Here is a 12,450-nt window from a genome sequence, read left to right as displayed (position 1 = left end):
GACAGGAAAAGCTTGGGGGTGTTCCAGGGACAAAAGGCCAGCGTGATTGGGGTATAAAGAATGAGTTGGGTCAAGGGAGATGGAGTAATGGGAGAAGAAATGCCCAGATCCCACCGAACATTCTGGCCATGGTAAGGAATTTAGATTTTACTCCAAGAGTAATGGGAATCCCTGGAAGACGGGGGGTTGGCCTGATGTGACTTGTGCATTTAGAAGGATCATTTGGGCTGTGGTGAGGATACCAGAGTGTAGGGGACCAGTACACTCTGGTGAGACATGATGGTGATTGGGATGTGAACGATAGCAAGGAGGTGATGAGAAACAGACAAATTGAGGATATATTTTGGTGGTGGAGCCAATAGGACATACAGAGACCTGAATGTAGTCCATGACGGAAAGAAAGGAATCAAGAATGAGTCCAGGATTTTAGCCTGATATGCCATTTACTGAGATGGGAAAGACTTTATAGAAGAAGACTCAGGGGTGGGGAGGTAGTTTTGGTCACGTAAGCTTAAGATATTTATTAGGCATCTAAATAGAAAAGCCAGAAGATAGTTGGATATATGAGTCTGGAGTTCAGGGAAGAAACTCCAGCTAGAGACAGACATTTGAGAATCATCAGCATCGGAAGGATATTTGAAGCCATGGAACAGTGTGAACTCATGCAGTAAAAGAACACAGGACGAGAAGAGGACAGATCCCTGGGGAAGACAAACAGCCAGAGAGCTGGGAGGAAAAATTGAGAAGTGTTTCAAGACAGAGCCAAGATGCTGCTGAGAAGCCAAGGAAAATGAGGATAAAGAATTGGTCATTGGTTCTGTCAAGACAGAGGTCTGTGATGACCTTGATAAGGGTCACTTCAGTGCAATGATGAGGACACAAATCCATTCAAGTGGACTGAAGAGAAGCCAATGGGGAGATGAGAAAGCTGAATCTTGATGGGATGGGGAATGGAGAAATCAGATGGAGGCTGTTGGAGGTGGGAGGTCAAGGGAAATATTTTTCTGGTTGGGTTGGGTTTGTCTGTTTGCACTGTTTTTTTTAAAAAAAATAGAAATATAACAGTATGTTTGTATGCTAATCACAAGGATCCAATATATAAGGAGATCTTGATGATGTAGAAGAGAAGGTAATTGTAAGGTGAAAACAAGAGGGTTTTTATCCTTGGTTGCAGCCCAGGACAATATTGGAGAGGCTATACTAGATAGACATTTCATCTACTGTGGCAGATAGGATGGCAGAATGTATCGATACACATGCAGTTTGGTTTGTGGACTTGAGGTGGTTTGAAAAGGTAGATCTAATTTGATTTTGAATATTTTCTTTCTGAAGTATATAGGCCAGTCATGAGCTAGACAGAGATTTTGGAGATTTCAGGAGAGAGAAGGCATAAGATACAATCTCTCAAAGAGTGGGAAAATAAATTTACTATGAAAGGACATTTACATCATTTGGTAGTGTCAAGTGCCAATTTGACATCTGTGATTGTAGCTCTGAAGTGACTCAGTCAGCACAATAGTGTGTGTTTCTAACAGTAGTCCTCTTGGTGCTGAGTAAGTGGGCAACGAGTTTAACCAGGATTAGGGTTTTTCAGGCATCAGTGGATGAGAATTGAAAATCTTGTGAAGGGGATGGTCAGGAAGTTTCTGAATTGCAGACTGGAGTTTTAGAAATCAGAGTCGAAGAATTTGAGTGAGGTGAGGGAAGGGTTATGACGACAATGACTGACACTTATTAAAAGCACTGTACCCATCTCTTTTCATGTGATAACTCATTTAGTACATTAGAAGTTGCACAGAGAATTTGGGGATGTGCTGCCTTTGGGAGATGAATGACAGGAGGCCAGATCTTGTAAAGATGTTAGATTTAAATGGTTTATAAAGCATGAGGAGATTACTCTTGCAAATTACAGCATAAGGTGATAGGAAGGCTCAGGTACCTGCTCTCAGTATTGACATTTTGAGACAACAGTACCTCATGCAAAAATTACTAAGATAATTGGATTTGAAGTCAGGTCTAAAACTGAGTTCCAGCTCTGCCAGTAACTCAGTATTTGACCTTGGACAAGTCTACATCTGGCTTGGTCTCAGTTTCTTTATTTGTTAAAAAAAAAAAAACACAAAAAAATTGAAGATAAAATTACATGGTGACTATGAAAACACCTAGCAACCTGTTAAACCCTTAAATGTAGTGTTGAGTGTGACTGTTATGGTTGAGAGCAGAGCTGTGCAGCGGAAGATTATTTTGACAACAGTGAGCATGATTAATTAGAATAGGAAAGACTGAGAGCATGTTAGTGTTTGAAAAAAATCAAAAACAGCCCAGACACAGTGGGTAAGCACCCAAGCTAGGCTACAACAATGGAAGAAGTTTAGGAGAAATTATAGAGAAGAAGCGGTAGAATTTGATCCAAAGTACAATCTATCAGGTACTTTTCCAGACATGACTGGGCTTAAATGAGCTACTGTAGACCAAGCCCAGTTGCCTTGTTGGCTAATACCAGTGGCCACCAAGGACTAGCTCTGGGGATGATGTGGAATGGGAATTAAGAGCTCCAGTGCAGGAGTCAGACCTAGGTTCAAATACCAGCTCTATCAGCTCTGTGATCTTGGGCACGTTATTTAACGTTTGTTACCTTGTCTATAAAAATTGAGACACTCGTACATATCCCATGGTACATGTGAACATTAAATATTTGTGATTAGATATGTCAAGTATATATGTGACATATATATCACTCACAGAACCCAGAGTTCTGTGAGTGATAAGATCCCTGTAACAATGGCTGTAATTATTCACACTAGATCTTGAAACTTTCCCGAAAGCAATGAAGCCCGTTGTCCCAAGTGGCAGTACAGGGAAGGATTATTTCCAGGAAGGGATTTAATGGGAGATCAGATGAATTATGAATGATGGAGTCAGAAATGACTACAAACAGAAGCCAGGATATACCTAACCTTCAAGTCTGTTGTCAGCAAAGATACATCCTTCTCCCCACAGACTAAGTTTCTTAGGTGACTCACTGTATCACTTCCTGTTTTCCTCTATGGCTTACTGCTGCCTTCAGTGGCAAAACCCAAGCACACTTCTCTGATATTTTTGCTCAGTGATGACTTTCGGGAGCCAACCACTTGTGGCTTTTTTTGCAACACTTGTCCTGTGAATGCAATGACTGCCTGTGTTTGATGGAAACAAAGTTGCTAAAAGTAGTCTCTGGCTGAAATGTTAAAGCCACACAGGCCATGTGAGTCCAAAGGAGACCAGCAGCCTAGAATGGGTAACTCAAAATGTAACGTCCTCCCAAGTCTCAGGCCCCAGGAGAGAGAGAGAGACAGCTCCTCAGACAATGTCATGAACAGGAGGAAGCTGGTACATTAAGCTTCTTTCTCTTAAAAACCTAACCCTGTACATGGTGGACCCTCCCTGTTGATTTTAAAAGAAACTTATAAGGAGTGGAATGGAGCAGAAAGGACCAGAATATTCTGGGCTGCTGTTAGGAAGACAAACACTTGCGCTGCATATGCACAGAAACATGATTGTGTCAAGTTTGAAGTAATAAGACCAGCTCTTGTGTTTGGCCTAAGAACTCTGTCTCACTATGTTCTGGAATTTCACATCATTCGCCAATAAGTAAAATTGGATGTCAGGATTTCTCTATAATATTTCAGTGAAGTTAAACAGATCATACCCTTCGGACAGTATCTCAGGATGGGCAAAGTTATGCTGGAATATAAAAATCTGATTGGCATCATACAACAATGGCTTATTTCTTGCTATCCAAGTCTGCAGAGCTGGTGTCTTTCCTGGGAGCTGCCCTCCATGTGTTGATGCTCCACGTTCCAGGCTGCTTCCAATTCGCAGCTGCTCCATATCCACACATGCCGCTACGAGCACTGTGGTGGGACCAGGGGCAGGGGAGCTCTTGGAGAGTGGAGCAGCAGCATTATACTGTAAACTTTCCCCAGAAAGTCATATAGCCCTGAGTAACTTCAAGGGCAAGAGAGTGTATTCCTCTCCTGTGCCTGGAATAGAGGGGAACAGATACGTTACAGTAGTCATGGCTATCACCCATAGTTCTTTCAACAACCCAGTTATCAGCTCTCATTTTAAATTTTCTTCGTATTATCCCTTCAAGGAAAATCAAATGAGGACTTTGAATTTGTATAATACCAAACATTCTTCAAGGCCTTTTCAGGTTTCTTAACCAATATTACTTCCAAACTTTAAAATACCCAGTTTGCAAAGGAAGCTTTTTTAGAGTATCAAATAAATAAAACTGTCATTATTGGAGAAGTAGTGTCGCTCCCAGCTGGAATCTTCCCATTAGATGAGGGCCAGCTCTCCGTGGTTAGATCCTGTTAAAGCAAAGGACCTTTTGCGCACCCACAGCTAAACCTGCCCAGGTGGGATAAAAATAGTCCCACACTTTGACAATTTTAAATGTAGAGAAAAAAGTATTTTTCAGTAAAAATTCAAGCCTATTTCTGAGCTTTTTCAATAGCTAAGAGTTGTTGGGCATTTACCATGTTAAAGTGATGAGTGTTTTGCAGCAGGTCTCATTTAAATTTTATAACACAGATACACTTCTATTATCCCAATTTCATACCAAAGAAATGAGCTTAAAGAGGTCCCCTACCTCTCCTACTCCTTCACAAACCAAGATTTGGACCCAGATCATCCAACTCTGGAGCCCTTCCTCTTCACCATTATCCTAAACTGCCTCCCAAATATTCTTGAAATAAGTCTTAAGGGAAGTGGAGCAAATGTTGCAATTTCCATATAAACAAATGCTCTTGAAACCAGTGCCCTGACCAGCAGGGTTCCTGTGTGGCTACTCAGTCCTGGAGAACTGCTACCATTGTCCCCTGCCCTGTATTTCCAACTTGTATTCCAGCCCTAGAGATCAGGCATGCGGATGGAATTCTGATTTCTGACCCTTTCATTAACAAAGCACTCTGCATGTTTCTTGTGTCTTCCAGTTGACCGTCCTCCAATGGAACCCTCCAAGTATGTCTCACTTGCCCCTAAATATCCAGACAAGATGGGATTTGATGAGGTAGGAAAGGTGTCTATATGTGTGTGCACGTGCATGCGTGTGCAGGCTTATGTGTTCATTTTGGAACACAAGCCTGAGCTTGCATCTGAGAGCCAGCAAGATTGGCTTGGCTGCTGAAATGGCTCTGAGGTCTTGGGAAAACTACTTGGTTTTTGTTGTTCCTTAGTTTCCTTATCTTAAAAAAGGGAGGATCATGATAAAAGGTAGTTAATCATTTACTCAGAAGGAAGTTACCATTTAGTAATGAAAGTGAATTTGATATTTTCTAGGAGCAAATATTGTGATATTTTTAATCAACCTTTTTATCAAAGTTCAAGAGTAAGTTAGAGAGGATACATGTTTTAGATATGGAGGACTTTAGCTTTATTCTGCCACATCTGAGCAAGTGGAAACTATTCTGGGACTTTCTGTGCTTTCTTTTCTTTCTACTATTCTTCCATGGAAAAAGGTTGGAGAGCAGGGTTGAGAGGACAAAGAAAGAAAAAAAAACATATTTGTTCTAAAATTCTGCCTTTCAGCAGGCAAGAACTTCCTAATAATATTCTAAGGGTAGTATTTGTTATTAAGTTTTAGTTGTATAAAGAATGAAGCAGAAATATTAAGAGGTACCCCTCATGGTGATATGCATAACAGATACTTGGCAGGGATTGTGACTCCACGTCACCGTCTCTCTCATGGGTCTCTCCGGTAGCTGCTGAACAGTATTCAGAAGGAGCTTTGTGGTCTAGAAGCTAGGGCAGTGCATCAGGAGTCCACAAACTGAGAACTCTTCCATGGACTCTGGATATGTAACAGATCAGGCTTTGAGCTTGGTGCTCATTGCCACTGCTTAATCGAAGGAAAATGCCTTGTTTATCACATGGTAACATATACATACAAGTCCCCAGTGTACAGTCTTCTCAAAGGGATTTGACGCTAGAACTGGGAGTTGAGATTTCTTCCATAAAACTGATTTGGAGCTATACTTCAGGAATGGGGAAAGGGTATTTCATGAATATTAAATGGGGAAGAGTTAACAGCTACTATGCTGTTTCCACAGAGGGCAGAATGAGAAGAGACGAGCCACATGTAGTAGAGAGGAATAAGACTCATTTGCAAATAGTTTTCAAAAATGATCAGAGCTACAGAGAAGGTTGTCCCACACCCACAGTGGACCAGCTTCCACATATTACTGTAGCTTTCCTTCCCCATACCTCTCTCTTGGTTCCCTAGGTGAAAGGACCCATGTCCTTACATAGATTCATTTTTCCTCCTAAAAACATTCCTATGAGGACAAAACCAAAGCAAATAAAATAAGACAAAACCAGGATCTTCAAGTTCTGGTCTTCTTTGGGCAGGACACGGTGTAAAGACTGGGTCACTCCTAGAGCCCTTCAGGAGAAGGCCAAGTCCGTGAAGTGGCACAGGCTTGGAGACTCTACTTCCCTGAGTCTGGGGTTAGTCACCTCTATGTATGGAACAGAGATAGCATGGTAGAAAAAGGGCTTTTCAGGGACTTTTCAATCCTCCTCGGACTCTGTGACCTCATTGGTGGTGTCTGGGCTGCATTTGGCTGTGAGACTCTTTTCTCTGTTTACTGTTCACTAAGTATGAGCGAGCCGTCTGTGTTTTTACTTCGTGGCTACAGTTTTATTGCACTTGTCCTGGCAGGGACTGGAACTGGATTGTTATTTACTAAAAGTCTTCCCAGACTGGAGGTCTCTGGTTTGGGGGACCTTTTTGGATTTATTTCTGTTGATTTTTTGTTCTGTTTTGTTTTTGTTCTCCTAGAGTGACCTCGGGTGGCTTCATGTTTATACCTGAGAAAATGCCCTTTCCTTTCTATATCTGGAAAATTAGGGAATGAGGCATGACCCATCACAGTATGATTCTGACTAAAAGAACACAACCCATTAAGTTACAAAGTCCCAAGTAATAAGACAAATACAGTCACCACAGAAAATTATGTTTTTTACAAAATAATTACCCAGTTAGGTAAACAAGGAAGGTAGTAAAATTAGGATGCACTTAATCTACTTGGCCCCAGATCAGGTGGACAGTTTCTTCAAAGGGAACGTCTTGCTCCTACATCAGTTTCTATGCCCAGGGATCTATAAACAGATAGAAATGAGAATATTTTGCAAGGAAGGGTTGAAATTTAATTCCAGTGTAACATATATTTGTGACTGCATTCAGAATGACCATGTGAACCAAACCTTGACACAGTACAATCTGAACTCCAGACTGGTTCTAAGGCACTGTTTCTCCTTTATTCTGGCTATAGCAGAAAGCCACTTTATTATAAATCACCTATCTTAGACATTTTAATCTGTACTGAATTTGAAAGATGAGTTTGTTCACCCCCCTATTTTTATAGAACTGGACCCAGAAACATTAATGTCTTCTTCAAAGTCATCCAAATGGTTAGTCAGGATGAAGTCAACACCACCTGACTTGTTTCTATAGGTTTCTGCTTTACCATGCTACGTGTCATCATCATTTCTCACTGACAGTTAAAGTCACTAGTTTAACATTTAAAATGAGTTTCTTACTGCTTATAGCAAAAGGACCTTATTAAAACATTGATTTCCCTGTAATGGCATTCACAAAGTTTTAGATACTTCTATGGTTCATTAAATCTGGGAATAGTGAGGACATCCTCATTATCTGTAACTCTTGTTGTCCTTGTCGAAAATGAGTTGACTGTGGATGTGTGCACTTATTTCTGGTTCTCTATTCGGTTCCATTGGTCTATGTGTTGTCTGTTCTTATGCCAGTACCATGCTGTTTTGGTTACTATAACTTTGTAGCATATTTTGAAGGCAGGTAGTGTGCTCCCTTGAGCCTTGTTCTTTTTGCTCATGACAGTTTTGGCTATTCAGGGTCTTTTGTGGTTCCATGAAAATTGTAAGACTTTTTTTTTCTGTTTCTATGAAAAATGTCATTTATATTTTGGTAGGGATTGCATTGAATCTGTTTATCACTTTTGATAGTATGGACATTTTAGCAATGTTAATTATTCCAATCCATGAACATGGGATATCTTTCTATTTTTAGTGTCCTTCCATTTCTTTCATCAGTGTTTTATAGTTTTCATTATAAAGATCTTTACCTTCTTTGGTTAAATTTATTCCTAAGTATTATTAAATTTTTTGCAGCTATTGTAAATGGGATTGCTTTTTCTATTTCTTTTTCAGATTGTTTGTTGTTAGCATATATAAATGCTAATGATTTTTCTGTGTTGACTTTGTATCTTGCAACTTTACTGAAGTTGTTTATCAATCCTAATGGTTTTTTGGTGGAGTCTTTAGGTTTTTCTAAACATAGGATCATGTTGTCCTTTGACTTCTTAAAGAGTTTTTTAAAGTTTCCTATTTCAAGAGAAGGGAGAACATATTTATCAATGAACATCAGAGAAACAAAGAGAGTTAAGTCACTACAAAGAGTTGAGTTTTGAAAATAATTCAATTTGAATTAATATCATTTACCTTAAACACTAATATGAGATAGAAATGAATTTTCACCACAGTTCTTCCTATCCTTTCCACTCCTTCTTCTATCTAAAACATTTACTAAACTTTTCAAATAGCCTAAAAGAAGACTTGAGTAATTTATGTGTCTTTTCCCTTTTTCTTCTTGTATTAGATTTTCATGATAAACCTCAAACGCAGAAAGGACAGGCGGGACCGGATGCTGCGCACACTGTATGAGCAGGAGATTGAGGTCAAGATTGTCGAGGCTGTGGATGGAAAGTGAGTTGGGTTTCTTCTCCCATTGCAGATGTGATTGGAGTGGGGATGTGCCTTCTCTGACAGAGAGTTAGTCCCGGGTGGGGCTATAATTCTCTTCGGTCATTAGAGGATAGTCATGTTTTTAAAACGGCCACCTACAGTAGCATTTAAGTTAATTTCATCCTGTAGAGCAGGCCTGAAATTCCCTCACCAGCCAGTGGTCTTTGGTCTTCATTACACTGAAGGCTCACATTGGATGTGATTGTCCCGTCTCTGGGGGTTCTTGCAACAGTTGTGGTGGTTTTCAGCTTTCTGTAGTGTAACAGAAGGAATGTGTTCAGAATTGTGTTCAGAGCTGAATTAGAGCATAAAGTGCTAAAACTTGGGCAACTGGAAGAAAATGGATGGAAAAATGCATAAAGGTCTACATTTCCTGTTGCATGAGATGCCTGCTACAATCTGCCTGGACCGATCATAGTGGCCACTTTTCCTGGAAATATGGCAGGAAAGGAACACAGGGAACCTAGTTAGATCCCTTCTTTGTGTTTTATCTTGTTTGGCTTTGCCCTTTTATTTGACACCCTAAACTATTTCTAAGCATAGATTTTTATAAAATGTGCCTTTCCGTGTTATATGTTGGTTTAGAATATCAGTAGCTTTGTTTTCTATTTGCATAACCCCAGCTGAGGAGTATGGCTAGCAGCTGTTGAAGTTCTTATGACTCCCTTAGAGAATCTCATCAGTGTTTCTCAAAGTGTGACCTGGACACTCACATCAGAGTCCCCAGGGATGGTTAAGGGGGCAGCTCCCCAGTCCCATCTCAGACCTGCTGAATTATGCTCTCTGAGGCTAGATCCAGGATCTGCATTTAAGAAGCCTCAAGGTGATTCTTGGGTAGGATTGCCACATAAAATACTGGATAGCCAGTTAAATTTGTCCCAGACATCACATGGGGCTTGGTTATACTAAAAAATTATTCATTATTTATCTAAGACTTAAATTTGACTGAATGTCTTGTGTTTTTCACTTCCTAAATCCGTCAGCCCTATTTTTGGGTGCAGTAGAGTTTAGGAACCACTGCTTCAAATACCTCCAAGAGCCCCAATCCCATTCATAGACCACGTGGACCAGGGAAACTGGTTGAGTAGTGAGAGTTCTTTATATAACCTGGATGCAAGTCCTTTATCAGATATGTAATTGTCAAATATTTTCTTTAACTTTATGCATTATAGATTGTCACACTTTCATGATGATGTACATTGAAGCAAAAGAGTTTTTCATTTTGATGAAATCCAGTTTATTTTTTGTTCTTGTTGCTAGTAATTTTGGTGTTATACCTAAGAATCCATTGTCAATTTCAAAGCTATGAAGATTTACTTCATGAAGTTTTCTTCTGAGAGTTCTACGGTTTTATCTATTACATTTAGGTCTTTGATCTGTGTTGAGTAAATTTCTGTATCTGGCATGAGGCAGGGATCCACATTCATTCTTTTGCACATGGTTATCCATTTGTCCCTTCACCATTTGTTAAAAAGACTTCCTTTCCCTCGTAGAATTATCTTGGCACCATTGTAAAAAATCAGTTGCCCGTAAATGTAAGGGTTTATTTCTGAACTCTCAATTTTATTTGATTGATCTATATGTCTATCCTTATGCCAGTACTCTACTGTCTTGATGACTGTAGCTTTATATGTAAGAAGTACGAGTCTTTCAATTTTGTTATTCTTTTTCAAGTTTGTCTTAGCTATTCTGGGTCCCTTACATTTCCATGTGAATTTTAGAATTAGCTTGTCAAGTTCCACAAAAAGAGAAAACAGCAGCTGGGGTTTTGATAGGAATTGCATTGAGTCTGTACATCAACTGGGAGAATATTTCCATGTTAACAATATGAAGTCTTCTGATTCATGATCATGGAGTGTCTTTTTACTATTTAGATCTTCTTTAGTTCTTTGAATGATGTTTTGTCATTTTCAGTATACAAATCTTGCATTTATTTTGTTAAATATACTCCCAAGTATTTTACTCTTTTGGTACTATGGTACATGGAACTGTTTCCTTAGTTCTGTTTTCAGATTGTTCATTGCTAAATGAATAGGAATACAATTGATCTTTGTATATTGATCCTGTATCCCGCAACCTTACTGAACTCTTTTATCTGTTCTAATAGTACTTTTTCCTTTGTGTGTGTATATTCCTTAGGATCTTCTACATATAAGACCATGTAAAATGCAAGTAGAGATAGTGTTATATGTTCCTTTCAAACCTGGATACCATTTATTTCTTCTTCAAACTGTTTTTGCTAGATCATCAAGTACAAGGTTGAAAGAACTGGTGAGACGAGAGTTTCTTGATTTGTTCCTGATCTTAGAGGGAAGGCATTCAGTCTGTCACTGCTAAGTATGATGTTAACTGTGGATTTTTCACAGATGGCCTTTACTGGGTTGAGGAAGGTCCCTTTTAGTCCTATTTTGTTTAGTATTTTTATTATAGAAGGGTGTTGGATTTTGTCAAATGGTTTGTCTGTGTCTATTAAGATGAACATGTGACTTTTGCCTGTTAATATGGTATGTTACTTTGATTGGTTTTCACATGTTAAACTAAACTTGCAACCTTGGGATGATCCTGGGACCCATTTGGTCATGCTGTGTAATTGCTTTTGTAAATTGCTGGATTCTGTTGCTAGTATTTGCTTGAAGATTTCCACATCTATCTTAATAACTGAAATTGGTCTGCAGTTTTCTTATGATGTTTTTGGTTTTGTATCAAAATAATATTGGCTTCATAAAATCAGCTAGGATGTGTTCCCTCCTCCTCTTTTTTTTTTTTTTTTGGAAGTTTGTGAAGGATTCGTGTCAACAATTTTTAAACATTTGGCAGAAACCCCTAGTGAAGCCATCTGGTTCTAGGCTTTTCTTTGTGGAAAATTTTTTTTATTACTAATTAAACTTCTTTACTTGTTATAGGTATATTTATACTTTCTGTTTCTTCTTGAGTCAACTTTGGTAGTTTGTACCTTTCTATTAATTTGTCCATTTCATCTAGGTTATCTAATTTTTTGCCATACAATTGTTCATAGTATTATCATATAATCTTTTTTACTTTCATAAGGTCGGTAGGGGTAACCCCTCTTTCATTCTTGACTTTAATAGTATAAGTTTACTCTTTTTTCTTTTTTTTTTTTTTTTTTTGAGACAGAGTCTTGCTCTGTCACCCAGGCTGGAGTGCAGTGGCACCATCTCAGCTTACTGCAACCTCCACCTCCTGGGTTCATGCCATTCTCCTGCCTCAGCCTCCTGAGTAGCTGGGACTACAGGCGCCTGCCACCACGCCTGGCTAATTTTTTGTGTTTTTAGTAGAGACGGGGTTAGCCAGGATGGTCTCGATCTCCTGATCTCCTGACCTCAAGATCAACTTTTGTTGATCTTTTCAGAGGACTGACTTTTGGTTTTGTTGATTTTCTCTATTGTTTTTCTATTCTCTAGTTCATTTATTTCTACTGTAGCCTTCATTATTTTCTTCCTCCTGCTTGCTTTGGGTTTTTCTCTTTATCTAGTTTCTTAAGGTGGATGGGAGGATTATTTATTTGAGATATTCTATTTTACTGTAGACATTGGCAGTTGTAACTATATCTCCGAGTACTATGTTAGGTGTATCCCGTAAGTTTTGGTATGCTGTGTTTTCATT

The 12,450-nt window shown here is 39.1% G+C and overlaps 1 protein-coding gene across 4 annotated transcripts in view; it reads left to right on the top strand.

The window, feature by feature from the left end:
• The window catches only part of COLGALT2 (collagen beta(1-O)galactosyltransferase 2), a 117,033-nt gene that overhangs the window by 92,004 nt on the left and 12,579 nt on the right, over nt 1–12,450 (top strand). For all 4 annotated transcript variants that reach the window (XM_065537048.1, XM_045393756.2, XM_065537018.1 and 1 more), the window contains 2 exons: nt 4,980–5,056; nt 8,681–8,787. In XM_065537048.1, coding sequence (XP_065393120.1) covers nt 4,980–5,056; nt 8,681–8,787 — 184 coding nt within the window. The remainder of the gene's footprint in view (nt 1–4,979; nt 5,057–8,680; nt 8,788–12,450) is intronic.

Source organism: Macaca fascicularis, chromosome 1, assembly GCF_037993035.2.
Source record: "Macaca fascicularis isolate 582-1 chromosome 1, T2T-MFA8v1.1".
Taxonomy (NCBI): Eukaryota; Metazoa; Chordata; class Mammalia; order Primates; family Cercopithecidae; genus Macaca; species Macaca fascicularis.
The sequence above is the reverse complement of the archived record's forward strand: the minus strand, read 5'-3'. Positions and strand labels throughout refer to the sequence as shown.